The 27618-nt window shown below is 49.9% G+C and overlaps 12 protein-coding genes across 12 annotated transcripts; 5 read left to right on the forward strand and 7 right to left on the reverse strand.

Annotated features, from left to right (window-relative positions):
- Window positions 1-232: 232 nt before the first annotated feature.
- On the reverse strand, window positions 233-2509 carry ASPZODRAFT_11693 (hypothetical protein; the record flags this gene model as incomplete). The annotated part of the gene is made up of 4 exons (XM_022721152.1): window positions 233-620; window positions 683-847; window positions 908-1614; window positions 1670-2509. 4 exons carry the CDS (start codon window positions 2507-2509, stop codon window positions 233-235), a joined length of 2100 nt encoding a protein of 699 aa, XP_022585357.1.
- Window positions 2510-3556: 1047 nt separating this feature from the next.
- Window positions 3557-5466, reverse strand: ASPZODRAFT_11694 (hypothetical protein; the record flags this gene model as incomplete). Its single annotated transcript, XM_022721153.1, has 2 exons — window positions 3557-3678; window positions 3741-5466. 2 exons carry the CDS (start codon window positions 5464-5466, stop codon window positions 3557-3559), a joined length of 1848 nt encoding a protein of 615 aa, XP_022585358.1.
- Window positions 5467-6340: 874 nt separating this feature from the next.
- ASPZODRAFT_137982 (hypothetical protein) lies at window positions 6341-7450 on the forward strand (the record flags this gene model as incomplete). Its single annotated transcript, XM_022724406.1, has 3 exons — window positions 6341-6476; window positions 6534-6816; window positions 6883-7450. The coding sequence occupies 3 exons, from the start codon at window positions 6341-6343 to the stop codon at window positions 7448-7450; spliced, it is 987 nt and encodes a 328-aa protein (XP_022585359.1).
- A 41-nt stretch (window positions 7451-7491) lies between these two features.
- ASPZODRAFT_126800 (hypothetical protein) lies at window positions 7492-8958 on the reverse strand. The gene has a single exon (XM_022721584.1). The coding sequence runs from the start codon at window positions 8536-8538 to the stop codon at window positions 7498-7500; it is 1041 nt and encodes a 346-aa protein (XP_022585360.1). The 5' UTR covers window positions 8539-8958; the 3' UTR covers window positions 7492-7497.
- Window positions 8959-9414: 456 nt separating this feature from the next.
- ASPZODRAFT_54924 (hypothetical protein) lies at window positions 9415-10137 on the reverse strand (the record flags this gene model as incomplete). Its single annotated transcript, XM_022728501.1, has 2 exons — window positions 9415-9784; window positions 9848-10137. 2 exons carry the CDS (start codon window positions 10135-10137, stop codon window positions 9415-9417), a joined length of 660 nt encoding a protein of 219 aa, XP_022585361.1.
- A 552-nt stretch (window positions 10138-10689) lies between these two features.
- On the forward strand, window positions 10690-11730 carry ASPZODRAFT_11698 (hypothetical protein; the record flags this gene model as incomplete). Its single annotated transcript, XM_022721156.1, has 2 exons — window positions 10690-10730; window positions 10797-11730. The coding sequence occupies 2 exons, from the start codon at window positions 10690-10692 to the stop codon at window positions 11728-11730; spliced, it is 975 nt and encodes a 324-aa protein (XP_022585362.1).
- A 264-nt stretch (window positions 11731-11994) lies between these two features.
- Window positions 11995-12500, reverse strand: ASPZODRAFT_11699 (hypothetical protein; the record flags this gene model as incomplete). The annotated part of the gene is made up of 2 exons (XM_022721157.1): window positions 11995-12100; window positions 12169-12500. The coding sequence occupies 2 exons, from the start codon at window positions 12498-12500 to the stop codon at window positions 11995-11997; spliced, it is 438 nt and encodes a 145-aa protein (XP_022585363.1).
- Window positions 12501-12802: 302 nt separating this feature from the next.
- Window positions 12803-14053, forward strand: ASPZODRAFT_148254 (hypothetical protein; the record flags this gene model as incomplete). Its single annotated transcript, XM_022725347.1, has 2 exons — window positions 12803-13274; window positions 13341-14053. 2 exons carry the CDS (start codon window positions 12803-12805, stop codon window positions 14051-14053), a joined length of 1185 nt encoding a protein of 394 aa, XP_022585364.1.
- An 897-nt stretch (window positions 14054-14950) lies between these two features.
- On the forward strand, window positions 14951-15898 carry ASPZODRAFT_56983 (hypothetical protein; the record flags this gene model as incomplete). Its single annotated transcript, XM_022728648.1, has 2 exons — window positions 14951-15490; window positions 15590-15898. The coding sequence occupies 2 exons, from the start codon at window positions 14951-14953 to the stop codon at window positions 15896-15898; spliced, it is 849 nt and encodes a 282-aa protein (XP_022585365.1).
- Window positions 15899-16639: 741 nt separating this feature from the next.
- On the reverse strand, window positions 16640-18073 carry ASPZODRAFT_11702 (hypothetical protein; the record flags this gene model as incomplete). The annotated part of the gene is made up of 3 exons (XM_022721159.1): window positions 16640-16836; window positions 16929-17466; window positions 17951-18073. 3 exons carry the CDS (start codon window positions 18071-18073, stop codon window positions 16640-16642), a joined length of 858 nt encoding a protein of 285 aa, XP_022585366.1.
- A 1473-nt stretch (window positions 18074-19546) lies between these two features.
- On the forward strand, window positions 19547-22267 carry ASPZODRAFT_106801 (hypothetical protein). Its single transcript, XM_022720936.1, has 4 exons — window positions 19547-20052; window positions 20107-20518; window positions 20570-21619; window positions 21685-22267. The coding sequence occupies exons 1-4, from the start codon at window positions 19595-19597 to the stop codon at window positions 22075-22077; spliced, it is 2313 nt and encodes a 770-aa protein (XP_022585367.1). The 5' UTR covers window positions 19547-19594; the 3' UTR covers window positions 22078-22267.
- A 3329-nt stretch (window positions 22268-25596) lies between these two features.
- On the reverse strand, window positions 25597-27307 carry ASPZODRAFT_126807 (hypothetical protein). The gene is made up of 4 exons (XM_022721585.1): window positions 27075-27307; window positions 26330-27001; window positions 26036-26230; window positions 25597-25969 (listed from the first exon to the last, which is right to left on the reverse strand). The coding sequence occupies exons 1-4, from the start codon at window positions 27215-27217 to the stop codon at window positions 25885-25887; spliced, it is 1095 nt and encodes a 364-aa protein (XP_022585368.1). The 5' UTR covers window positions 27218-27307; the 3' UTR covers window positions 25597-25884.
- Between the last annotated feature and the right edge of the window lie 311 nt (window positions 27308-27618).

The raw sequence follows: 27618 nt of genomic DNA on the forward strand, positions 1-27618 counted from the left end.
TTTGATGTATATTTTTGATGCTACTCTTGGAGTTCCTCGGTTATGCTACTTCAGCACCGAGTGGTTAACTATTATACAGTAGTTATATAAATCCCATTGGAGTGAACCTGGAATACAGGTATCAAAATAGTACAGGTGGTATCATATCATATAGTGTGGTGCGCCCATTCCATCAAATCAAACCCATCAGGTCTAAAACCAAAAAAACTCCATGCAAGGCAAGACGGGCAACTCAGAAAGTGTCGTAATGGTGATAATGCTCTAGATGCTGGTGTGGCGCGACATAGTGGCTCTGGTAAGGGTGGTTCTCCATGGAAAAGTCGGCGGTCGCCATCATGGGATTGACGACGCCGGCTGATGTCTTGGGTCGATGTAAAGCGTGGACAGAGGTGGCCAACGAGGAATCATCGCCGATAAAAGAGGCAGAGGAATGATGTGGATGGGTCTCAGGGACAGTCCAACCCCATGTCTCTTGAAGTTCCGCCTTGATGGTCTCCACGGCCCAGCCGGTTTCTCTATTGATTTTGTCAAGGATGTTCAGGACTTCTTGTTGAGCTTCTCGGGGAACGAGGCACTCGGCGGCGAGCGCTAGACAGCGGATTGAAATACTTGAAATTCCTCTTTGCGGGGAGGTTTTAGTATCTAGAAACTTTTTTTCCAGGTGGGAAACCCCATCACATACCTGTCTTTTACATGCGCGACGATACCGCAGATATCGTGGGCGTGAATCTGCTGTATGTTGCGCATTTCGGGACTGTATTCGGATTCTAACGGGTGGATTTTGGCGAGCAGGATACGTGCAGTATGGTAGAACAAACGGGCCACCACCGACGATCGTTTGATGAGCCTGTCCCCATTAGTTATTTCGTATCGTAAGTCAGAACAGTGAGGAAAAGCCAGTGCTTACCAGACCTCCGGAAAGGTAGAACGGGTACTCGTCTGCCACGACGGGATATATCCAAGTGGTGTCATTGATCGGGGAACTGCTTTTGCCCATTGATCACACCAGCTGTTGTAGGTGTTCCACTCCTGGAACCGCTCGGTAAGCTGCGGATCATGAGCCGAGCGATCTAGCACCTGGAACTGAGGGATGGAGGAGCGGAAGTTGGCGATCTTGGCGCAGATGTACAGCACGCGATATGTCCACAGTTCTTCGTTCCCCGCGAAGGAAGGTTGCGCATGCTCCATGTCCATGTCCACACCCCAGGTGTCCGGATCCCAGGCCAAGGTCCAGTTGTAATGAAGACAGCTCATGAGCTCGATCCCGATATTTAACCAGAAGCATGCGCTGCCCAGGCCCGGCGATTTCGCATCCCACTGGCACTCCTTGATGAGGGCTCTCGCGCCGGCGATGTGGGTCATTCGATGCATTTCTTGGCCAGACATTATTTCGTAGACATTTAGAATGATGGCCGTCGTAGCACATAAGACCGAGTCGCGATCGGGGTCTTGCAAGTAATTCAGCAGGTCTCGGGAGGCCGCATCGTAGTAGTAGGATGCTTTGGGCTCGCCGTACGACGGATTGACAAGGAAGAGATGCCGGGCAGCACATGCCATGAAAGCTCTGAGCAGCATAGGTTCTTCCAAGGCGTGGAATGGTAAAATCGTCGTAAACTATCCCATATTAGAGGGAAAGAGAGGGGGGAGAGAAACAAGAACCTAAACCTACATGCTTCATTGGATCCATGGAATCCATCCATATACCGATTTCCTCCACAAACACCTGCATGAGAAGAACCTCCTCGGGCTCACTGAGAAAGGATCGACTAGTGGAATTCTGATCGACCGGCTTCAGCGGATGAAACGGGGCTTGCGCCAACACCTGGTCTGAGAAGGCCGTTTGCGAGGCATGGCTGCCAAAAATCAGATCGGGCGTATCTGACTGTGACGGCCCTGTAAAAGCTGACAGCAATGACCCGGTAGCTGAGAGATGATGCTTCGAGAGCGTCGTAGGGCCCAGCATTCCGACATAATCAAACTGCGTTTGCTTTTCTCTCTCTATCGGAGGATCGGGCTCTAGAGGGGGATATCGTTCAAACCCACCGACATACTCCGAAGCGATGTACCGGGACTCATCTTGAAAGGTCACTGGGGTCCCTGGCGGACGGGTTATATCGTACGGCGGCGCGACCATCTGCGTATCGATGAAGTTGAGGCGCATTCCGCGTCGACAGACCCGATCGGATTTCCGGCAATTGTGACAGCGAGGGAGCGTCTCGTCGCATTTTAGATGTCGCTCTCGGCAGGTTAGACAGCCTGTACGGACCCGCCGAGCCTTGGGCGGCTCATTGGGCCCCGTCTCATTATTCTGCTGCTGCTGGAGTCTGCTGCCTCCAGGATCTTGTACAAAGGGCGACCCAGAACCAGAGCTATTGGGCGTCGCTACCCGGCTGTCATCGCATAGTGTCGATCGGGGGCCAGCGTTGTCGTAATTGCGTTTGGAGGTCTCTGCCGGGCCTACGTCCACACTTGGCTGGGGAAAAGGGCCCTCTCCAGTGGCGGAAGCCATGGCTGGTCGAGAAGATGGATTATCTCCCCCTCCCAAAGGTACGCTTCAGAAGACCCTCGCGATCACCTCTCAAGACCCGCCCTCCATACCGGTTTCCACTTATTTATGACATGAAGGGTCGCTGTCGGGATTGGCTGCGGCGTTCTGGCACGGCGCTCTCGGCCTCGGGGCAGCCAGCCTCCTTCACGCGTCAGAAGCAGGAGTTGGACGCGATAATCCCAATACTTGTTCCCCTCCAGCACTTTTCTTTCCCTTGCGACTATAGCTGTGTAGGCAGTGGTTTGGGTGAGCCAACACCGCAGGAGGACTCGTGGAAAAAAGGTAAAGGGTGTAGGGATTGTTTTCTGGTAGATTATCTGCAAGACTGGGGAAATGTCAGCTGCAATCTTTCAAAGCAGTGTTAATGATCGTAATAGTTTCCTTTCTGGGAACTAATCTACATACTCTTCAATAAGAATAGTGCCCTGCACAGTTGATCGCAGTGGGGTCGCAAGAGTGTGTATCAGAAAGCACCACGATTATCTTCTTCGCTGATATCGGGATTTTGTGGTTCTCGGACAAGACGCGGGGAATTTCTCAGCAAGACGTCGCGACATAAAGACTCGCCACGAAATCTGATCGTGTTTGGAGAGAATCATTGACAGAATGTCAATAATAAGTTAGATGATGGCGGGTCTTCAATCTGTAATTTGATTTGAATCTATGACTGAATAAAGACTGGAGAAGACCAGGTGCTAGTACTTCGTACTTTATTAAGAGCGAAGGAATGTATTAATAAATCTGCTAAGATGCAACATTCTCAAGTACAAACTAAAAATGAACCTATTACAGTCACAAATACCAAACCATCTGCTTGTCTAGAAAAATATACCTATATCCTGCTCGCCTTGTTCATAAACAGCATAACTTTTTCCGTGTACTCGTAAAGTATTCATAAAAATGAGAGTGTGAAGGATCTGAAGATACTCACAGAGAGAAAGAAAGATCATGGTCATGGTGTAATAGGGATGAGGGTGAAAGTGTTTATGAATATAATAATGCTCATGCTCATGTTCTCTTGCTACCCAGGACCGGGAGACGCAGTCGAAAATGTAGTAGGAACATGAAGGAAGCCCAGAGGGCTACCGAACCCAAGGTGATGCGAAGAGAGGCTGCGTATGCTTCGATAACTGATATAGAGAGCCATTTTAGTAGGAGAAAGGTTGTTGATTCAACTGGTATCACCACTTACCTTGCTGCTTATGCAAAGGATCTAGTTCGGCAATGGCACGAACCGATTTTCGCACTAGAAGAATGATATCTTGCTTTTCAGGACCAGTGACCATTCTCTCAAGTTCTAGGACTAGGGAATTCTGGAGGATCCAGCTGCTGATCGAAACGCCTAGCACGGTTCCCAAATTTCTGAACAATCCCAGAGTGGTGGTGGAAACGGCTTGTTCGTCCTGTTCACTGGTGGCAAGCACAGAGATCATCAGAGAGGGGAAGGAGAAGCCTTGACCGAGAGGTGCGAAGGACAGAGAGAGCATTGCCAGCCAGTCAGGAGTGTCGGCCCCAATTGTCGCTGTGGCAATGCCTCCAAGGACTAGTAAAAACCCGCCCAAAACAATAGTCGGCTTGCAGCGCCTAGTCCGAGTGATGAGGAAGCCCGTACCAACGCTGGACATGGTGACTGCAAGCGATGGGGCTATCAGTCGGAGGCCAGATTCCGTGGGTGTCGCGAGTTTTACCGCTTGAAAGTACAGAGGGGCATTGAAGAAGGCTGTGTTGACAGCGATGGCTCCAAAGAAGTTCCCGAAGATCAGGCTGGCTCGGGGGTTCTTGGTGAGAAGGCTAATGGGCATGACAGCACGCTCAACATGTCGCTCATATTTCACAAACAGTACAGCAAAGATCGCAGATAGAATCAAGGAGGAGATTACAAGAGGGTGGCTCCAGCTGAAGACATTGCCGCCTAGGTTGAGACCCGCGATCAGCGCTGTCACGCCGATAATCAGGAGGCAGGATCCCGTCAGGTCAACGCTTCGGAGCAACTGTATGATTGTCATCCGTCCGGAACCCACCATTTTGATACCCAGGTCGGCAGGCACGGTCCATGCTGTGACTATAAAATAGACGAAGATGAAGGGTAGTTGTACGTAAAACGCACCTCGCCATCCTACTTGGTCGCACAGAAATCCCCCGAGCGAAAGACCCAAGGAGCCGCCGACGCCCAGAGAGAGGTTAATGTAAGACTGGTACACTCCACGGTACTCAATCCGGACGAGGTCACTGGAGATGATCATTCCCAGGGAAGTCACGCCGCCCGCTCCGAGCCCACACAGGGCTCTCGCTGCAATGAAGCTGCCGATACTCTGCGCCATGGCACACCAGGCAGTGGTCACGAAGAAAACAAAGATGGAGAATAAGTAGACCGGACGCCGGCCAAAAGTATCAGACACCCGGCCGAACAGGGGCATGAACGCGGTAGAGGTCAACAGAAACGCGGTAGACAGCCAGGAAGCGGAGTTCGAGGCATGAAAGTGAGACGTGATGACTGGATGGCTGGAAGCCATCAAAGTTGAGTCAAAAAAACCGATCACGTACCCGAGAAGAACGCCCGAGAAGATCAACCAGAACCGCATGGGACTGACATTCAGGAACCGAGCAGCATAGCTTGTATCCTCATTGGTGCTGCCACCTGCATCATCGGTCGCTGATGTAGTGGGGAAGATTCGCTCGAGGTCCGGTTCAATATCCAATCCTTGAGGAATCGAGCTTACCTTGGCCAGGGTGACCAAGGCCGCGTCGTCTTCCAACGCATAACCCCTCGACGGCAACCTTGACTCGAGATCATCCTCAGAGACCGTGAATCTAGGCTTTATGTCGTCTGTGGACCGGTAATTTGAAGACTGGTTCCCTAGAAGAGGCGTTGCTTCGTCGGCATTGTCTGGTTGAGGAAGTTTTCCTTCCGACTCCATATCCAGAGTGCTATTCACAGAACAAGAGACGACAAGGGAGGCTCTGATCTAGCTTTTAGGCACTTTAACAATTCCTCCAGGAATGTAACCGAATGAACTGAATACCGCGCTTCTGCAGGTGGTCAAACACGGCACTGCGACACCGAGTGGAATGAATCTTGCTTTTTATCGGTTGGAGAAATTTTCTGGTAAGCAATCGAGTCAACTAGCTGTGAGTCATCGGAGTCATGGCCTCGGAGAAAAAACAGCCACAATAAATGAAATAAAATAACCAAGCCGATCCCGGTCTTCTGGCCCAAGAATCGTTTCTCATGGCAGTTTCTCCAAGGATTTGTTGGCGGATTTAGGCCTGGAGGGCCTTCCTTGACCGTCTCTTATCAAGATAGGCGAGGCAGTTACCCCTCACCAGAAAACTCCTCCTCGTAAAACTGCCTGCATTGCCTTGCATACAATGGTGCTTGTGGAGCTTCTCCCTTGAATGCAAAAGTACCGAGTACTAAACCATGAAGAAAGGTATCTCTGCAGGCTAATAATTGGGCCGATTAACCACCTGCGAGGATGCTTTTCCCATTATTATCTGACATTGTTGTTGTCTTTCCCTTTCCGTCCTTTCCCCTCACGACGCATTGGCTCGCCCGCTGGAATGTGGATGCATGTCCGGAAACGCACCCGCTGGAGCGACATGGCAGCTCTTGTCATCTTGCGATATGATGGATGTCCGCGAACGGTTATACCGGTTTGGCTATGAGAGAATCGTGTTCTTCAGCGACGCGATGCGACTGCCTGGGTATCGCACTCAAAGCTCCGTGAGGGGTTGCCTCATCTCCAAAGCAGCTGGGCATCCTTTTCAACTCTGGATGGAGTAAGTCGAAAGATGACCTACTTATATCCTTCGCATGGATATCTTGCCGGTGGGCAGAGACAGCGACATTTCTTACGACTCGGCGTTCTGGCGTGTATTGTGACGGGGCTATTCTTCATTGTCTACAGATCCCACGCGAATGGCGGGAGTATGATCAGGGAAGAAGGAAAATGTTGACTACATGAGATACTGATGCTTTGAATAGGATTTGAATTCGACATTGATCGTTGGTCACCACGGACAGGGCCGTCTGTTCAGATTGAGGCTCGCAGACCATCCATCGCAAAGGCGACCATCGTGTATGGAGACAGCCCGGTCTATGAAGAGGCCTTGCGAACCCACCGTGAGCATAGTCGCAGGTTCCAGTATCCCATGCATGTTTTGCGTCAGGGGATCCTCAGCGATGTCTGGACCAAGCCGGCTTTCCTCCTGTCTCTCGTACTTCAAGAACTGATGAAGCCTGAAGGGGAGCGATTAGAGTGGATTCTGTAAGTGCTGCGGCCTTCTCAAATAGCATCTACTTCTTATCCACGAATACAAATTAATGAGAGTAGATGGTTTGATGCAGACACGATAGTGATGAACCCAAACATCCCGATTGAGCTGTTCCTGCCACCCACGGAGGATTTCGAGCATATCCACCTGGTACTGAGCAAGGACTGGAACGGTGTCAATAATGGAGTCTTCCCTATCAAGGTCCACCCGTGGTCGGTTGAGCTGCTCTCCTCAATCATAGCCTATCCATACGACAACCCAGACACTCTGCTGGTCTTTCGTGACCAGTCTGCCCTCGGCTTCTTGTTGGACAATGAATACTTTGCGAATTCAACCGCGTACGTGCCCCTGCGCTGGTTCAACGCCTACCGCGGCAAACCCGACGGAGGCATGAGCGAGATTCACCCCGAAGAGCTTCAGATCCACCGGGGCGATTTCCTAGTGCACTTCGCCGGCACGATGGGCGCGGAGCGGAACGACACCATGACCGAGTTTACAAACGTGGCGCGGCACCATCTTCCCTCATGGGAAGTGGCTTTGGAGGAAACAAATTATCCGGCTGAAGTGAGAGAATATTGGGCTCGAATGCGACAGCATTTACATAGCCAATCCTCAGAGTTTGAATGAATATAGAAATAGAATTTCATGAATAGAATTCATAAAAAGTTGCTATATCAATGATTAAAAAGATCAATCTTCTTCGCCCTTTGATTCACTCCAATCCAGAAGCCCTCCATCTCCCATCTACAACGCAACGCATAGTCGATGACCTCCTGCTGCAGGCTCTTGTCCCAGTACTTGACGTGCAACGAGGCAGGCTGGTTGCGCAGATCCTCAGGCGTGACAAAGTTCATGTTCCAGCTGTAGTGCAGCTTCTGCCAGGGCATATTCCCATCCCGGCGGTGCGCGTAGTTGAGCAGATTCTGCTCCGGCATGTCCGGGCTGAACCTTCCCTGCAACTCGAGAAGAGACAGGTAGTGCTGCAGGATGGCATGGGAGGGCGAGTACACGAAGAACCCGGCGTTGAGATAGTCGCCCGACATGTCCGGCGGGTATGAATGGCTGTACGTGCCGGCTTCGGGCTTTCCTGCGAAGAGATACTTGCCCGGTAGGGCTGCTTCATCTTCTTGACTCTGGCCGGTCAGATTCAACGTGCGGTGGAGCTTGGCAGCTGGGTCATTGAAGACCCCGTCAACGGACCGCGTAAGGACCGTGTCACTGTCCATGAAAAGGACTCTCTCGAAGGGGAGGATTTCCGGGTCGAAGAGCCGGAGTTTTGTCCAGCACCCTCGCCAGCGAGGTTCGCCGACGGTCAGATTGGTTTCCACCTTGTCAACCTCGATCACGATGGCGCCCTCTCGGACAAGCTGGTTACGTTTCCTTTGGCTCACGTCGGGCGTGACGAGAATGATGAATGCGATCGATGGATCCAGTCGTGTCTGAGGCGAGTGTCGAAGCTGGTATGTCAAGGTTCGAGTGGCAATGAAGTAGTTATCCTCTTGGATATCGTTGCTGGTCGCTGTTTCGCCGGAGAAATAAGTCGCAACGGCGACATCACGCCGGTATCGTGGCTTCTTTTGTCCTCTAAAGTGCCGCGAGATTGATAAACTTGCTCCAGACGAGTCCACTCTTGGTGAAAGGATTATAATAAGTACCCAGACAACCACGGCGAGTCCCGTCAGTATCTGGATTCTTCGCTGAATGGGTATTGACATCGTGCTCGTATCGACTGCCTAGCAGAGAACACAAGGAAGCAAGGCAGTACAGGCAAGCTCGCTGCGTCTCCTCCGGTTGCAATGGGCATTTCATAGCCTTGAGACGTTTTATCAGATATGTTGCCTATCCATAGGGTTGTACCAGCGACAGCGACGCATCCGGAAGCCTGACCGTTTGCATCGCCATGTTAACATTTGACATTATACATTGTAGTCTCAACCACGCTTCAGACATGTCATGCTTCACTATGAGAGCCATTTTAAACATTCATTTTGTGAAGTGTGGTAGGGGAAATGGTTTCACCCGTCCAAGAGATCTATCAAGCTGACTGGGCAGGCCAATGGATGGTCTCCCTAAGGCACAGAGGGGGTTGAGAACAGATAATTTAATAGTTCAACGCAATGTTCAGAAAGGCTGAACAGATCTGCCTTGAGAGATGAGTTGCGGTGAGGATATAGTAGACTTATAGGCGATGGTAGATCCCGTGAATGCTGAGCCACCGCAATGTGGCTGTGATTATTGGCGCCTGCCTTTTTTGGTAGTTATCAGCCACGCCACGTAAATTGATGGAAGTATTCGAGAACAATTCAACAATGATTGCTTACTGGATAGACACCTGTAAATTGCTGTTCTAATAGGAACTGATCAGCGCATAGATTTAATTACCGATGCATCTCGGTAGTTGAACGGTCTAGCTCTAGATGTAGTACGCTCGAAGCGCAGGATTGAACGATATAGCCATGGAACTCATTCCTCGTAGAATACATTATAACAGCATATATAGAACAATATCTGACCATCTCTTCAATCCAATATATCTATACATTCCTCCTCTTGATCTGAAAAGGAAAAAAAAATAAACACACCTCTATCGATCAGATATTCGACTCCTCCCGTTCTAGGAATCCTGGATCCATCTGCACTCGTCTTTCAAATTTCGACCACCAATCCTGAAAGCTTTTCAGCGGCACGACCTCTTGCCCTTTGTTACTGGGATCCGACGAGGCAAAGCTCGCTAGAAAATTGAACGCATTGCCAATGATTCGTTGGGCTAACACTTTGGTCGAGATTGCCTTCTGTTGCCGCTCTTGCGGTGACTGACGCACAAGCGCCGTGGAGGACGACTGGCTGATAGAGCTTTGGGCCTCCAGGGCTGCCACCTGCGGCGCAACGGTCTGAATCGGCTCAATCGAGATTCCCAGGGTGACCATTCCTGTCACCTGGGCGCTGCCACCAGACAGATTGCTTGCGCCTTCGTCGAGCATTTCATCTTCCTCCTCTGCCTCTGTGCGCTGCGGACCAGTGGACGTTTCAGCCTGGCGGGCCTTGAAGATGGCAGACGGCTTGTCGTTGGCTAATGCGCCGAGAAACCGGAACTCGGGACCATTGGGAGACGGGTTCGATTCGGGGATCTGGATATAGATCGCAGCTGCGGTGTCTTGGGGCAGAACAGTGCCGGGGAGGAAGAAGACGACCACGTCGCTGAACGACGGGCTAAACGGGAAGGTGAAGGCGAACTTGGTCGGCTGGCCGGGCTGGCCGTCCACCGCGACGATATCTGTAAGGCACGGTCTGCCTGGTATAATCACTGAGAACATAGCAAACTCTGTAACACCCTGGGTGCTGGAATAAGGTACCCTCAGCACAGTGACCCTTCCTTTCTCTCGTATTGTACAACCTATAGTATCTCGCAGTCCTAACGCGGGGCAGTGCTCTTCGAATAGCAGGCGGCAAGGTGGACAAACGCGGATCTCTAGAACCTAAATCAGCAGCGAATCTCAAGAATCATAAGTCTAAGCTGTGTGTCCTGCGGCTGAGGACCGTCCTCCCTTTCTTTGTGCGTGTTGTGGTTTTCTCCCGGATGGAAGCTCAAAGAACGCCTTACCAGAGGCGGTGACGCAAACCGGCCCTGCGGCGGAAATATTCTTGCTTGCCCTGCCCGAAGGCTGCCTCTTCCCCCTCTATCGATAAGCTTTGCTTGGGCGTATCGCTGCGTATCATGAAGGAACAAGCCTGAGGCGCAGTCGTCGAGACAATGTAAAAATTATATATGGGAGGAGTCGCTCGCTCGCTCTCTCTCTGCTGTTCATTCTCATCTAGCACATAATTTTGGATATCTACATACACGACAGCTACTACAGAAAGGCAAGATGGTCAAATCGTATCTGGACCTGGTCAAAGAGTGTGACACGTACGTTTTTTGTCTTAGGAGGTTCCCCCCCCCCCGTTGAGTCACTGACTGACCGACAAAATACAGCTTCCCTTACTATCATGACGATCCGGAGTTCTATAAGGAGCATCTGGCGAATTACCATTCGTTTCATGTATCGGGCTGCAAGGCGGTGCTAGGGTATATCCCTAACGCTGTCGTCGAGAAGTTCTCCTGGCCGGAGCATTGCTGGGCGATTGATGCAGCGACACGGACCGTCACCCTTGTGGCGCCTCAGGATGCGATGCCAGAACAGCGGAGCGACCTCATGGCGGAGACGTTGGCCCAGGCGGTGAAGGGCGACGACTTCGAGGTGCTCAAGGGCTGGCGAAACGAGAAGTACCCGATCTACGGGCCTGGAGGCCAGTTCCTGTTCGAGATGGAGCGAAGTGCAACGCCGCTGTTTGGGGTCGTCTCGTACGGTGTTCATGCCACTTGCTACGTGCAAGACAGTGACGACACTAGTTCCCTGCGGTTATGGGTACCTCGACGCTCCAGGAACAAGCAAACATTCCCCGGGATGCTGGACAACTCTGTCGCGGGGGGGATGGCAACGGGCGAGAGGCCGTTTGAATGCGTGGTGCGCGAAGCCATGGAGGAGGCGTCCCTGCCGGAAGATGTGATCAGGGCCAACGCGACGGCTGTGAGCTGCATTACGTACCACTATGTGAGGGACGCCCGCGCGGGAGGCGAGACTGGCCTGTTGCAGCCAGAGGTAGAGTATATATACGATGTGAAACTGGACGCGAGCATCACACCCAAGCCTTGCGATTCGGAAGTGGAGGAATTCTATCTCTGGACTGTCGATCAGGCTAAAGAGGCCCTGGCCAACGGGGAGTTTAAACCAAACTGTGCTGTCGTGCTGATCGACTTTTTCATCCGACATGGCATCCTCACTCCAGAGACAGAACCTGATTATCTGGAGATTATCGCCAGACTGCATCGCCGTCTGGAGTTCCCCACTGCATCGCACGCCACTTGATGAACAGGACATGTATACCATCGATACTAGACAGACTTGGGTGAAGCTATGTACGCCATCTTTCATTTTCAATGAGTCTATTATTAGAAACGATACCCAGTTATCACCAATCAAACGCCGACGCTGCAACCCAGAAACGGTCATATTGACAGACTTTTCTTCGGCATGAAACTCCAGGGTGTCTGACAAGACGCGCGTGGTTCCAGCCAATGCAAAGACTATACTTATATTTTCCACAATGCATTCCAAATGTCATCACCCTCTCTATTTCTTCAGCAACAGATAGACGTTGTCAATCTTCAAAGGCGCAAGCTTTTTGTAGGGACCCTCGAGATAAAGCAGGAGACCGCCAAAGGAAACGAAGACAGCCCTAGAATTGAAAAGTTTAGCCCCAGCCCCGGTATTCAACTAAGGGGACAAATTCTGAAAAAAACATACATGTTCCCCGCAGTAGATCCCTCTTCAAACCGATACACCTTCCCATGGCAGACATAGTCGTAGTCGTTGGCCAGGGTTTGCTCGCCCATCCCGACCTCGCGCCAGCCGCCCTTAGCCCCCGACTCATCTTTGCCATCGAGCGAAAGGGTCGACGCCAGCGCCATGGACAGCGACTCGCCCGCCGAGCATGGATACAGCTCCGAGTTGATATCAAGCGTGAAGGTCGTCAGCGAGTCGGACGAGGTGCAGCTCAGGCGCGACACGCGGTCGTATTTCTGCGAGTTGACGCCCGTGACGGTGAAGGTGTCTTCGAACAGAAGCGGATCGGACATGGTGACGGTTCAAAAAAAGACAAAAAAGATACTTATAGAGAATGACGATGATGAAATAATAGAGAAGGGCTTGTAGACTGACGTTAAGTCTGCTCAGATCTCAGCACTCAATGGTGTCTATTATCTATCGTCTTGTGGAGATCAAATCGGCGGAAGCTTTTTTTTTCTTTTACTCGGTCTAGTGCCGCTTTTACTACGCCCCGCCATACAAAAAAAAGTGCTAGGAGAGAACAGCAGTGGAAAGCAATACTACATAACCAACGAAGGTTGTGCACGCTAGATTTTCGCACTTCAACACCATCATGTCCTTTCGGAAACGAAATATAGGCCTCTCGTCCGGTCTTGCCCGGACTCCCGCCGCCCATGTCCCCGGCCAGCCCCTCCAAGCCGCTCCATCACCAGCTCCAAGCCCGGGCATCCGCCCCTCCCCCGATGACGGCCGCCCAACAACCTCGACAGGCTCCTTGTCGCTGGACAATCTGCTTGCGGGCCATGCAGGACTGCCGATGGGCAAGATCCTGCTGGTGGAAGAGAACGGGACGACGGATTTCGCCGGCACATTACTGCGGTTCTACGCCGCTGAGGGGGTGGTGCAAGGCCACAAAGTGCATGTTGTGGGAGTGCCGGAGCCGTGGGGGCGCTCCCTGCCTGGTTTAATTGGCGCGGCAGATGCTACGGAAGACAAGTCGCTGAAGCGTAAAGACGAAAAAATGAAGATCGCATGGCGATACGAGCGTTTGGGAGAGTTTGGGGCGGGAATCGCAGGTTCCAGAGGTGAGAGAAAGAGCATATAGTTCAGTCTCATGGGAATATATGACACTGATTGGATAACCCCTGCAGCGGCTACAGGAGACCAGGTTCAGAGTGCCGCAGACGGTGATCAGGACTCCAAGCAGCAGGCGTTCTGTCATGCGTTTGACTTGACAAAGCGCCTTACCCATCCCTCCATCTCGAATATGAGCTTCATCCCGCTTGTCCCATCGAGGGAGTCTCCGTTTCTCTCCATATACAGACGATTGCAGTCCGCGATCGCGTCGAGCCCCGCGAACACCATCCATCGTATCGTGATACCCTCCCTGCTTAACCCGACGATCTATCCGCCGGAATCCAGCCAGCCCGAATTCGTCCTGCAATTCCTTCACTCTCTCCGAGCCTTGCTAAGCACGTATGCCGCTCGGGTGACCGCCATGATCACTCTCCCGCTATCTCTCTTCCCACGCTCGTCCGGCCTGGTCCGATGGATGGAGCTCATCGCAGACGGGGTCATTGAGCTGTGTCCCTTCCCGCATTCATCGGACGCCCTGGCAACTTCGGGCGCTGCCACGGCTCAAGAGGAACCGCCCCAGGGTATGCTCAAGACTCACAGGCTACCCGTTTTGCATGAACGGGGGGGAGGCAGCGATAAAAACGTCGGGCAAGATTGGGCGTTCATTCTCAGTCGGAGGAAGTTCGAAATCAAACCATTCAGTCTGCCGCCAGCCGAGGGTGACAAAGAAGGACAGGAGGGATCCCAGACGTCGGGGATGCCAAAGAAGGCCGACCTCGAGTTTTGATCCTGAAAAAAAAACCCCCCTAAGAATATCACGCAAGCCCGATCGGCGATTAATCCTCGTCCCACTCCTGCTCTGTCATCATGCTCTCCATCTCTATTTGCTCCGACAATGCTGATCCGCTGTTGGCCATCGTGCGGAGATAGCTTCGCCCATAACCACCAACGCTAGATCTGGTTGAAGAACCACCTATTCTAGCCCGAAATCCGTTTCCAAGACAGGAAGAAAGAGCTAGCCATCCTACGCTGTGTTAGCCGTCGCGGGGTTTCGAGGTTGTAACAGCTCTTGCAAGGGCCTGAAACTGACCTATGAACAGAGCCAGCGGCCCGAAGAAGACTAGGCTAATCAATAGCAGAAAATTCATCTCAGCTCAATATTTGTAGCCGGTCTGTGTTGGTGTGAGTCTTGAGATCTCACATTCATTACTATTGCCGGTCAGCGGTTCTTTGGAAGCTCTCGGATTGCCGAGAGGGCCGTGCCCAAAGAGGAAAAGCTTCAATTGGCCCCAGTCCGTTTTAAGAATTTCCCACCACCGCGAAACTTTTCTTTCTCTTCCCTCGCTCTCAGAACCTGGCCACTCTGATTTTGCTGGACAAACTCAGGGCCTTTTGACTGTCGTTAAGAATGTCCCTGTTATGTGGATGGTAAGTTAATTTATTTGAGTCGGTTTTTTCTTCCCTTTTTGCATGATTATATAACTACAAAATCTGTCAATCCCCTGAAGCTCGCATTTAATCTCAAAAAAAAGAGCACCTGTGACTGAGAAATGTACTTGAAAATGATTTGCATTATAATTGTCTCGCGATGATTTTTGGAACCAACCTGTCGTTGAACTTGACGCTAACTAGTATGGTTCAGAAGCAGTCAAGTATTTAGAGATCAGCGAGCTTAACAAGAACAATGGATTTCACGCCCAGCCTTCCTATTCCAATTTCCTTCATATCCGGTAGCTACTTTCTTTTCTCAATTGACGATGTCACGTATCTGAGACGCGAACACCACATTTGTGGGGTCTTGATCGGAACTCTGCCACAAATCCCTCAGCAGAATGTCTTTCTGGGCCTCCCGCTCCAGCTGATGCCCGAAGAGGCCCGGTTGTTGGTTGAGAAAGGTGTAGCTTACATCGTAGACGAAGCCAAGGCTCAGCGCGATGGCATGAAAGCCCTCATGGAGGCAGACCGCCAGCGTTACCTCCAGGACTTAGAATCTCAAGGCCTCCAAGCTTCGCGACTCCAAGCAACCCGCAGGGAACAACAGCGAGAAGAGGTTCTGAAGAAAATGGAGAAAAAGAAGGCCACCAAAGTGAAGAAGGACTCCGAGCAGAAACAGCAGCCCGTCCCAGCTCACACTGATGATGCTCCTTCTGACTTGGAGATGTTTGCAAGCAGTCCACAGCCAGCAGCAACACCTAGCGGAGAAGGACAGTCCTCACAGGCATCCGTCGCGTCCACCGAGGTCGCCATGGGCATCACTCCTGCAACATCGCATGGGCTGTTGCCTTCTTCCCCGTCTCCCGAGCAGGTCTTGCCACTTCCACAGGTCCCTCCATCGTATCCGTTGTTCACGCATCTCCACTCGCAAGGCTATTACTTGTCGCCCGGTCTCCGGTTCGGCTGCCAGTACCTTGCATACCCGGGCGACCCATTGCGCTTTCATTCGCATTTCCTCGTCGCCTCTGCTGAGTGGGACGAAGAGATCAAGCTGATGGACGTGGTTTCCGGAGGCCGGTTGGGGACCGGCGTGAAAAAAGGCTTCTTGCTTGGCGGGGTAGAAAAGAATGCTGAAAAGTCTCAGGCTGAGGGCCAGGATACGATCCGAACTTTTAGTATTGAGTGGGCAGGAATGTGAAATAACTCGTGCGCTCCTGGGAACCTTCTCATACTCAGTCAAATGTCGACCGGCGGCGGTAATACGAATTGGGTCTTGGATTTTTCAATCCCTCTGGAACAGCAGACTGTTCTCAGGGGGTGTTGCAGAAATCACGCCCAGCTATCTGGAATGTTGAACACAAATGAGGTGTACAACAGTTCTCTGCTTAGATTATGGTCTTGACATAAATAAGACTGGCCTCCTGAAGATATTTAAGCTTAAATATCTCATCATGAAGTCGGGTCTTCGTTACACGCATAAGAGCTCAAGGATCTGGGAATATCTTCCATGTACAATTTGCAGCTACTATTATAGTTATTGCTTCTCGCAACTAGTTCAAACTGCTGGTCACTTGTGAGATAAGGATTAACCCCGACGGAAATCCAATATTTTTTTTCCAATCTCTGTCCTTCATAAAAAGCCTCTTGAAGGATACAGCTTCCCTTGGAAGATGAGGGGGCGCTCGTAGGTCGCCTTTCTATCCGATGTCGACGATCGATATAGAAGGACCAACCGGTGCAGCCCAAAGACGGTTCAGTGAAATAGCTCGGTCCATAACCTGCTCCTCTTCATGAAGGCTAGCGAGACAAGTTCCCATGACGTCTAGAGCGGAGAGCACCGAACGAGATCCGATGGATTCTGTCGGTAGAAGTGTCTTCTTTCGGGCGTAAGGAAATGAATTATTCCAACTGGTGACATTTTGGATCATGCGTGTTTCACTCATAAGTAGTCGACATTCCTCCATTTGAACTTCTTATTCGCACGGTCCACCGGTCGATTCCGAAACTGACTGCCATGTATCTCAAATACCAACGGCTCGCTCGCCCCATCACTCTTGTCCTCCTCAGTCGTATCCCTGTCTGTCGACAGTGGAAGGGGGACCGTAAATCGAAAGATCGACTGCTCTTTCGGGATAGCTGAAGAGAGAAAATACCAGGATTAGCTGCAAGGAAGAAAAAAAAAGGACTCTGGCGGCGTGCTGCTCGAGTAAAATAAATGAAAAACGCACTCTTTAATTCATCCTTCTCCGTAACCACCACAAAGGTAAACTTGGTATCCCGAACCACAATCCCTTTCAACCCGACACGACTCGAGCACTGGCTGCGGACGACTTCGACCTGTGCGCCGTGGAAATCCGCACTTGCCAGCTTACTCCCGTGAGACAGAGGTGTGATGGGGGCGCTGCTGCCAGCGCGGCGGTCCTTGAGGTCCAGCACGTCCAGCATGTAATCAACCCACATCTTGTGCAGGCCTTGGAAGATCTCGTATTTGCATTCGTCCGGTGGTAGCTTATAGATCCCCGAAGCGCGCTTCTCGCGCGCAGACAGAGGTTTCGGCTTCTGCTTGCGGAGGAAGTACTCTTTCTTGCGGAGCCGGTGTAAGCGACGTCGGGAGCGGTTGTCAGCTGGGGTGGGGGACGTTGGTCGTAGGAAGAGAGGTTTCTGCTTGATGCGTTCGGTGAAGAGTTGCAAGGCTGTGTCGGGGGAGTGGGCGCGTTGGAGAAGCTCCTCGGCGATGTGAAGCTTTGACGTCGTCATGGTGTTGCACTTTGATCCCCACTCAAGTCAAAAACCAACAACCTAGGTCGCGGGTTGATTGGAATTCTAGAAATTTTGTAGAGTGATGCAAGTGTTGGACTGGAGAAGATGTGAATTTGGCGCTGATAACAGATAAGGTTTTGAAAGGGCAAACCAGACGACGACAATCGAAGAGTCCATCTACAGAACATGGTTCAAGGTGAGGATTTCTATTCCCTTCCTGGAATACATACTTGGAGATGACGTTATTATCTTGCGAGTTTCCTTGCAATCAAGTTATTCTGCTGCTTTATTATCTCTCTTCAAGTCTGTTCGGTAGACTGTAGCCTTGGTTGATCACTTCAGCTCTATGATCAACATCTCATTCTTCATTACCAGCAATATCCTTCTCGGCTCTTATTGTTGTCTGCATTTCTCTCCTCATGGCGCCAACCTGGCGTCGCCGTAGCCGTATTATAGGACAACAACAGTTGGTACAACATAGCCAAGTCACCAGCAATGCTGGTCCTTCTCCAGGTATATCCTGCCATTGCCAGGTCATGTCATGGTAAAACTCGAGGATCCGAAGGTCAGATTCACTAGCAGACTGACCTGGCCGAATATTGAATGTGCGCATCTTCCATCTGGGGCAAAAAGAAAATCCACGAGGCATAGTTTGGTATGATTCTCACTGTTGGGGGATTAGTATATACAGTCGGAGCCATTGAAAGGAAGTAAATGTATTCTTATGGCAGGCATTGGAAAAGAAGAAGAAGAATAAGGGTGTCATATTAAAGGCCAAGGCTGGTTGTTGGACGCCTCTCAGGATGCAGAGTGGACTTGAAGGGGTAAATGACTTTTGACAAGGCTGTAGGACTAAACGGTGACTTTTTTTCAATCTTTTTGGGCTCCCAGTCAACTCTCGCCTTCTCTCTACTTTCCTTCGGATATTTCACTCTTATTCCACTCAGGGAAGTCACTTCTACATGTCTGCCCCGGTGAATTGTCTCTCTTATTTACCTAATATTCTATTCTATCTTCTTCTCTACGATCTCTTATTCCAAGTCACCATACACAAATCAGGGGTATCTTGCGAGATGATACCAAAGTCTTCAGTGACACTCAACTAAGCTGATATTAGCTATGGCACTATCTAGACTTCGTCACTTGTCTTGCTTCTGTGTCTCGATGCTATTCCGGGGATCTAGGCCATGCCCACTACATTCTCCCCCGTTCTTCCTTCCCTGTTAAGAGTCATGCCGGGCAGATTCAGCTCGTCTACAGTTCATTCACTGCCTCATCAGTGTCTTCACTCATTCTTCCATATTTGCTGGTAGATGGCTACTCTCTTATCGCCGCTCTGCTTCAGAGCAATACAGACCAAATGGCTGGTATCATGTTATATCAGACCTCCAAGTGAATGGACCCTAAGTTGACGAGAGGGCCGTCGTGTTCATCCATCGTCAAGACCATTTTCCTGTCAAACCTCCTCTTCTCCTGTATGCCGTGGCAAACGGAACGTACAACGAATAGTGTCATATGCGTGGGAAACCTTGACGAACAGAAATATGGATCTCCAAGAGCTCTATCTTTCACCTTCATTGTCGCGCTGTACAGATCGCTCATCACCCCTAACCTCGAGATCCGTCACACCAACACCTCCATCCTCCCCTATCCTGCCAGATACGCCTAAGTCCATCCCCAGAACCAAATGTAAGTGATACATCCTTATTGAAGGATCGTGTGCTGACAGATGTAGCTCGTGGAAACCATTTCTCTTTCCCTATTCAAGAGAAGGAGCCAGTTGCAACTCCGAGTGCGAAGAGCAGGAGGGATGAACTGGAGAAGAAACGGAAGACATGGATAGCTGCCAACGGAGAATTCATACGTCCGCTTGTCTCTGAGAATACAAACTTCAAAGAACATTTCTTGCTACTCGACAAAATAGCGTCCTACATCAATAAATACGAACGGATCGACAAGCAGCCAGACGGGTAAGCTATCTCCTAGAGAATAGCCTCTAGTCAAAATAAGAGCTTTTTTATTTAACAATATAATCCTTAGTATCCGTGCAACTTTGAAACCATATCAATTGGAAGGGCTCTCCTTCCTACTCTTCTTGAAGAACAATGGGATCGGTGGAATACTGGGAGATGACATGGGACTAGGCAAGACGCTTCAGACCCTTTCTTTCTTACAGCATGTGAAGGAACACGAAACAGCCCATACTGGGAGGCAACCTCCGTTTTTGGTGGTCTGTCCACTCAGTGTTATGGGATCGTGGATGACTGAGGCTGATAAATGGGCCCCCGATTTGACTGTGCTCAAATACTATGGAACGTCCGAGGAGAGGCAGGAAGCCAGGGCGATGCTGGCCAGCCGACGACCATCTTGCTCCAAAAACCGACCCAACGGAGCAGACCAGGGAAAAGCAACAACTATAGATGTAGTGGTCACCACATACGAGACTCTTGCTTCGGACCTCACCTGGTTTCAGCGATCATACGTATGGAGAGGCATGATTCTGGATGAAGGGCACCGGATTAAAAACTACCTCGCCACCCGGTCTCAAGCGATTAAAAAGGTCCGGTGCGAGTATAAACTGGTGTTGACAGGGTAACTTTCAGATAGCCCCCAGAGTCTGTATTAAGCTTAAGCTAAAAGTTCCAGGACACCGGTTCAAAACGATCTCCTCGAGCTCTGGTCAATCTTCCACTGGTTGTTTCCGGACGTCTTCACGAAATGCACCGCTGGCACCTTCAAAGAGGCATTTCGTCTGAATGAAGGCCAAGTGGACAAAGAATTTATTGAATATGCCAAAAGATTCCTTGACCTGATAATGCTCAGACGAACCAAGGAAACCCCGGGAATCGGCCTCGATATCCCCTCCAAGAAGGAGGTTGCACTTACGGTCCCATTAGCAGAGCTACAGGCCAGATATTACATGAAGGTATTGACTGGTGTTAGCGACTCTTTTCCAGCACAGGGGCAACAAGATATCTCCACGGATCAGACGAAGCCTCAGGCGACGGATTCCAAACCTACCATCATAATAAGAAACATTCTTATGGAGCTACGAAAGGTATGCCAAAGGATAAATTGCTGAGGTCAAAGCCATATACTAACATGACAGTGTTCCATTCATCCCTACTTGACAGATTCGGGATTCCCTGAAGTGTATGTTCCTGGGCAACACCTCGTCACCAACTCTGGGAAATTCGCAGTCCTTCAGAAGCTCGTCCAGCAGTTTGTTGTCATCGAAAACCAGAAGATCATAATTTTCTCCGGCTTCGAACAAGCTCTCGACCTCTGCGAAGACGTTCTGGACAATCTTGATGGAAATCCAAGTGCATTCAAGTACGTGCGACTTGACGGTAGAACGCCCAGCGCCTGGCGTAACTTGAATGTATTTCTCTTCAGCCATGACCCCCGGTACATGATTTTCCTCATCTCGATCCGAGCAGGTGGCGAAGGCCTCAATCTTACCAGCGCATCGACGGTCATTTTCTTAGACGAAGACTGGAACCCGTCTGTTATGCGGCAGGCAGAAGCAAGAGTCCACAGAATAGGACAAACAAAGCCGGTTCAAATCTTTAAGCTCTATTCCCAAGGTACCATCGAGGAGCAGATGCGGCGAAGGTCCGAGAAGAAGAGTTACTTGGGTTCCAAAGTCATCGATAGTGTGCAAGCTCTGGGCGGCGATATCTTCGATATACTTGGCACTGATATGATGTCAGCAGACAGTATGAATGTGCAAGCCATCTCCAGTTTTATCAATAGAAACAGCTCCTCATCCCTCTCTTCTATCGACGTCGACTTCGCCAACTGGGATTACGAGACCGTCATCGAACGATGTTCTCTACGACCTGGAGAGCACGAGTTTTCTTCGAAGGCCGATGAGGAGTCCTGGCTTCATCGCAGCGAAAGAATACAGACAGACATATTCAACGGGGAAAGGGTCGATACCAGACGTCGAAAGTTCCGGGGGGAAGACCTCAAGGTAGAATGCCTGTCTCCAGAAAGTCGTCGCGTCGGTAAAAACCGCACGCTTGTCATCGATGGATACTACGTGAACAAAGCTAGTCTGGAATGCCGCCCCGGAGAGGCCGTCTCTCCCATGTTCAAGGGCTGTGAACCAATGAAGAAGACAGAGGAAAAAACAGACAAGTTAATGCATGAAGAGGTGAGCAGTCGAATCACAGAGTTCCATCATAAGCACAAAAAACCCATTACTCACTGTTACCTTAGATGTGTTTTGTCTGCCACAAGTCCCATCGACTCGAGCAGTGCAAAATTTGCCCCAGGAGTTTCCATACGCGGTGCATGAGAAACTATGAAACCGACCTCTGGGGACATCACACCTGTTCAAGCCACTCATGTAGCCAGTGTGAGCGCAAGGCCGCCCAAGCGGGCGGTCTCATCTTCGCGTGTGCCGCATGCCCCGACGCCTTCTGCGAACAATGTCTAGATTGGTCTGCTGTCGTCTTCCTGGGAGAGAATACCCCCTACTCGATGTTAAACTATCATCCGAGTAACTCTTTCTATGTTGTCTGTCGTCAGTGTCAAGTAAAGCGGAGTCGCAAGCGGCATGCCGCCGAGGACAAGCAGGGTATCGAAAGAGCCACGAGGCCTCGACTGTGACCTTTTCTTGTCTGGATCCGAGGTTCGCCACGAATGTAATGCTTTCAGTACGGATGTGCGTTTCGAGGCATGTTGTCTGTAAATGCACATGCATTGCCTGTACCGTGTACAACATGGTGACACTATCAGGTCTGTTGACAAATTCTTTGCAATGAATAACTAGTTAGAATCAAGCATTTGAGGGACGGCGAGTCAATACTATCAATCGATCCATCTTCTTCAGGATTACCCCTTCGTATACTATGCAAAATACATCCTAGTAGTACTGCAAAGTCGGACCCCGGGGTCTATATTTCACCCGCACCCTGTCTTCCCGTCCTGACCGACTAGGTATACTCCGTACGACGATGTAAGGCCCAGCCGCGGTTCTTGTTTTTTATTGTTTTTTATTGTATTTTTATTCCTTTCATGTTATCGTCTCTTCCCCTCTCTTCTTCCCCAGCGGAAGGCTTGGGATCCGTCTTCTGAAAGAAAGAACAACTCACTATATCCTTGTATGCAGCCAGTGGCGAGTGCAGATGACCATGCAGGAAATCCACTGTCTAGATCAACACCCTGTAGTCATTATGATACTTCTGTATACTGAGATATTTACCGAGTATTTATATAGAGTACTACGGAGTTTACTAGTAACCATACTATAGTAGAGTTACTAACCAGTTGCCTAGTTTATAACTGAACTTGTGTAACATAGGCAACAACTTTATGCAGTAAAACGCTGCATGAACTAACTCACTACCCTAGGTAGGTAACTACCTGGTAACTACTAATACCCAGACTTAGGTAGTAGTATAATGGAGTGGCAAGCACTGGCAACGCGTCTTGCTGCTGCAGCCCGCAAGCTACAGGCCCTTCGCCCGCTCGCCCCTCCTCCCCAGGTAGGTCATTGGTGGGAGATCGAAAAAAAAAAAACACCATCCCCACCGACGAGGTTCGTAACGGATGCACAGCGGGGAGGAATCCTATTAGGTGCCATGATGTCGGGAGGCCCGGCCCTTGGGTGACGATGTAGTACGGAGGACTACATATTCCGGTGTTTGGTGTCTCCCATGCACTTGCTTTGCGTACTGCATATCCCGAACCGAACATATGCTGTAATCACCGCAGGACTGGCCAGTGGTAAGTGACTAAGGTACCTAGTAGGTACCTATCTAGTAGAAAAATAGGCAACTATTACCTAGTCGAGACTCGCCCGTTACTCCGTAGAGGCGTAGTATCTAAACTCTCGGGCGAGGTGTGAGCAGACCCCGAATCTGCGTATGTAATAATTACAATCAATCCTTAATGACAGTACTGTTGGTATTAATGTTAGTTATTACCTACTAGGTATCTACCTAGGTACTCTGTATACTACTGTAGTATACTAAACATGCCCTGAGTCCTCAAAGTTATATCATATGGAGTAATTATGGATCTAGTTTATACTACATATACCAAAGGATTCATGGTCTCTACTAGGTAGCTAGTTCAGTTGACTGGACTAACACCCTGATAGTAATCAGTAATAATCAGAATAGTTACTACCTATATGAAGACAATAAATACTCTATTATAGTTCTCTGTATCCTATGTACTAAAGGATCATACCCGTTAGATACATATATTACTAGTCGTAACATACAGAATAGTATTGTTACTAGCGCCGTATTGGTCTTATCCTCTTCCTTATTGGTGCACAGGGCGGGCACAAGTTCGGCGGACCGAGCCGCCAGAATCCGTATATCCACATGGTCGAGCATTCCATCTCATGGCATCATGGTAGACAAGCAAGGGGTATTTCTCTATAAGTATAGAAGAGAGTATAGAAAGTATAAAATATACAGCACCTGTGTTGATAATTTATGTGGTACTCCATATAGAGAATAAGGTATATGCTATAATCTTGGCATACCATATATAGTATAGTTTGTTTTTTTTAACCGGTACTGTAGCCTTTTTTTTTTTAACAGGGGCAACTCTCCGTACTCCGTACTCCGTACTCCGTACTCTGTAACTAATTCAAAGGCTTATCAAGTAGGATGGGTTGTATTTCAATTCCCACTGCTGTTGTACGTCATCTGGTCTCCAGTAGAACTGGATACCTCACTTTATAACGATACATACTATAGAGTGTGGAGCTATAATGCCAATAATAGACCAATATTGAGGATCAACGGAGTAGTACTTATGTAGTAACTAGTGATTCTAGACCCTAGGGTAAGCAGGTACGGAGTATAGCCATGGGAACTTACATCGTAATACTATTCCACAGAAGGACTCCTCACAATTGACCAGCACCATATATATGTAGTAGGAATATCACCATCTAACTGGTCCAACAAGATATTGGACTCATCATTTCAACTCTAATTAGCCATCACGGAGAAAGTCTAAATCCGCTGTCACTTACTCGGTGAACCCGCTTGATTCACTGGTTCAGCGGTTTCTTTATACCTATCACAAAATCTTGCCCCTCGGAATGAGTCCCGATATGTATATACCCCGTTTCCAAAATATACTCTGTTCCAACGACACTTGCAGCATAAACGGTCGTCGGGCGGGGCGCCGTTTAGTTTGCTATTTTGGTCCACTACCCGTCGGATAACTTTTCGGAGTAAGTTAGTCATTAGTTAGTTAGGTAGTCAGTCAACTAACTACTCCGTACCTACTTACTCCATACTTATACTACTTAGCATTACTCTAGATTCCATAGGAGTACCATCGGCGCGGAGAAAATTCCAGATGGAGGTTAGTAGATGTGTCATATGTCACACCATGATATCATCCAAAATTAAGAATACTCATACATAGTACATAGGCACTACATATATAGCAGTAAAGTGCAGAGCACCCATTGATTAAATAGTGAGTACCTATAAGTACCTAGGTATCTACCTCTCGGGTACTTTACCCTATAATCATAACTCTGCAGTTACTAAACTAGTAACTCAATACTACCACTTCGTACCCCGTAAAGACGCCCACTAGTGCGTTTCCAAGTTCGTCCAGATACAGCGGATAAAGTTTCTAGTGCGAGCCACGAAACAGCGCAGGCAGTGGATGTTGTATCTACGTAGCACTACGTAACTAGTAAGTGGATTTCAAGGTTCGTACAATGTCGAGTCTCCCTACTTTATATAAAACATGAGCATATATACAATCTATATATATATATAGATAAATATAGACGGAGTATAAATGATATTCAGAATATTCTCTTCAATTGATTTAATTATATCAAGTAGACACATTAATAGTACTACATACTACAATACAATATTACAAACCATCTATGGAGCGCTAATAGCGGTCCGACGATGGAGCCGTCCCGTCCGTCCCTTTACCCGCCCACCGTACGGTGTTCTCCATACCTATCGCTATGGAGTAATTATGGATTAGTGGTCTGCGTCAGAGTGTGCTTCTCTGGCTCGGCTCCGACTCCTGGCCGTAGTTCCATCAATATTATAACATACGTATGTCTACTACCGAGGCACTACGAAGAGATACGGTACAATGACAAGGAGTGTATTCACGTGCAGCTATGAAGGAGCGGAACGGTGCGGCCGACTCTGCGATGCTCGTTTAGGGGATGTCATGATGGGCGTAACGAATGGGGGGAAAAACATTGGGGGGAAGGGAGGTATGGGTATGTGAAGATGCTGCAGGGAACAGGCGCACGAATCAACAAAGCAACAGCAACAGCAAGTCGTAGACAGTCACACAGGGAGCAGTGATAGATCTAGTTCCGTCGAATCAAGCTCAAGATCGAAACATCAAGGTCACAAGGCCGACAGGGATCGAGTCAATTGAGCCAGAAGACCGAGAACTTTAAGACCTAATATTGAGAGCCGCCAGTCGTGCTTCGACACGTCTGAGGACTTCCGGATCCGGCTCCTGAGGGATGCGTTTAGGACTGACAGAGTTAGCAAAATCACTCGACTATGGTTGTAAACTTCCAGTAACTCTAGGAGAGACTTACGGATCACGTAAGGTATCCGGCCCCTTGGCTTCACCACAGCCCGAGCAGACCTTCTCGCGGGAGCGGAAGGTCGTCGAACACTTGTGGCAGGTGTAGCGCACGCGCCTTCGAGGTTTCCTCCACACGCGCTCAGGCTTTTCGTACGGGGGTTCGGCGTCACCAGGATATCCGTCGGGATACTTGTGGAGTTTGGGTCTGTCGGGGTTGGTCAGTTCAGTGCCATACAAAAGCCGGTTTTTTTTTTTTTTAAAAAAAAAAAAAAAAAAAAAAAAAAAAAAAAAAAGAATGACATACGGATCACGGGGACACTTCTTGCAGCGGATATGCTTGCACTGGGTACATTCCTTGTCGGATCCGTGGAAGAGGGTGTTGCACATGTGACAGGTCCGGCGAACACGCTGTTTGATCGGTTTGCGGATGAGATCCTGGCCGCCGGTGCGGGAGGGGATGGTGAGCAGGTTCTTCTTCTTTGCGGCAGCTGCGGCGGTGGAAATGGCGGCGGTCTTGCCCTTGGACTCGGCGAGACGGGCCTCGAGGGCCTTGAGCTTGACGGCGGCCTCCTTCTCCTTCTCCTCGGGGCTCTTGGACTGCGGGTGGCGGGGACACTTCTTGCAGCGAGTGTGCTGGCAGTTGACGCAGACCTTGTCAGGGCCGAAGGTGGTCTGGCAGCGGTGGCAGGTACGGTGAACCCTCATGCGGATCGGCTTCGCAACACGCTGGACAGTCAGGTTGGAGGGCGACTTCCACTCGCCAGGCTCGAGAGTCAGGCCATATTTGGCGAACAGAGCGCGGGCCTTTTCCTGCTGAATAGCGCTCCAGTGAGAAACAACGGTCGGCTCGCGGGTTTTGGGTTTGGAGCTGCTAGGGACGGTCGCGGCGGCGGCAGCAGCAGCAGCAGCAGCAGCAGCGACAATAGGAGCAGGAGCAGGAGCAGGAGCAACGGTCGGTTGGGCCTCCACCTTGGGACTATGGAGAGTGGAATGAGTAAGAATCATAAAAATAAAATGAAAATGAAAATAATGCAGGCCGCAAAACTTACGGTGCCGGTTTAGGGGCTCCAAGAACTTCCTGCATGCTTGAGATGGACGAATTTCTAGAGCTGGTTGAGCGACGAAGAACAGTCTTCATACGTTTCATATATTTTGTCAGTCCCTCGGACTTTTCATCACCAGGAGCAGACATGATGGTGGTAGTGATAAAAAGAAAAGGGTGAAAGCAATGAATTGAAAAAAAAAAAAAAAAAAGAAAAAGATCAAGTCGAATTCAATTCCCCAAGTGTTGATAGAGAGACCAAGAATCGACAAGCCTCAGGCCCAAGGACAGGCAGATGGGCAAAAGTGGAAATGCACGAGATGCACTGGGAAGCAGCAACGGTCTGGGGCGCAGGCGGCGCGGACAGTCGTTCTTTAACAGCGCTTGAGCCGTGGGTGAGGGTGGTCGGGCCTAGCCTGGGTCCGGGTGATTGGTTGGGTGACGGGCGGGTTCTTTGCTGCTTCAGCTCGCCGCGATGGACGCAGGATGGGATGTCCTCCGTATGCAGGATACTGCAGAGGCAGGCTAAGGGGCAGATCGTCTCTAACAAG

Source organism: Penicilliopsis zonata (assembly GCF_001890105.1).
Source record: "Penicilliopsis zonata CBS 506.65 unplaced genomic scaffold ASPZOscaffold_1, whole genome shotgun sequence".
In the NCBI taxonomy this organism is placed as follows: Eukaryota; Fungi; Ascomycota; class Eurotiomycetes; order Eurotiales; family Aspergillaceae; genus Penicilliopsis; species Penicilliopsis zonata.

Excerpts from the sequence above, each read along its gene's own strand:
- ASPZODRAFT_126800 (XM_022721584.1), bottom strand. The coding sequence starts at position 8,538 with ATGTCAATACCCATTCAGCGAAGAATCCAGATACTGACGGGACTCGCC.
- ASPZODRAFT_106801 (XM_022720936.1), top strand. The coding sequence starts at position 19,595 with ATGGGACTAGGCAAGACGCTTCAGACCCTTTCTTTCTTACAGCATGTG. Across the intron at positions 20,053-20,106 it reads TATAAACTGGTGTTGACAGG|GACACCGGTTCAAAACGATC; the intron begins GTAACTTTCAGA and ends TAAAAGTTCCAG. Across the intron at positions 20,519-20,569 it reads TTCTTATGGAGCTACGAAAG|TGTTCCATTCATCCCTACTT; the intron begins GTATGCCAAAGG and ends CTAACATGACAG.
- ASPZODRAFT_126807 (XM_022721585.1), bottom strand. The coding sequence starts at position 27,217 with ATGTCTGCTCCTGGTGATGAAAAGTCCGAGGGACTGACAAAATATATG. Across the intron at positions 27,002-27,074 it reads GGAGCCCCTAAACCGGCACC|TCCCAAGGTGGAGGCCCAAC; the intron begins GTAAGTTTTGCG and ends CACTCTCCATAG. Across the intron at positions 26,231-26,329 it reads AAGAAGTGTCCCCGTGATCC|ACCCAAACTCCACAAGTATC; the intron begins GTATGTCATTCT and ends CAACCCCGACAG.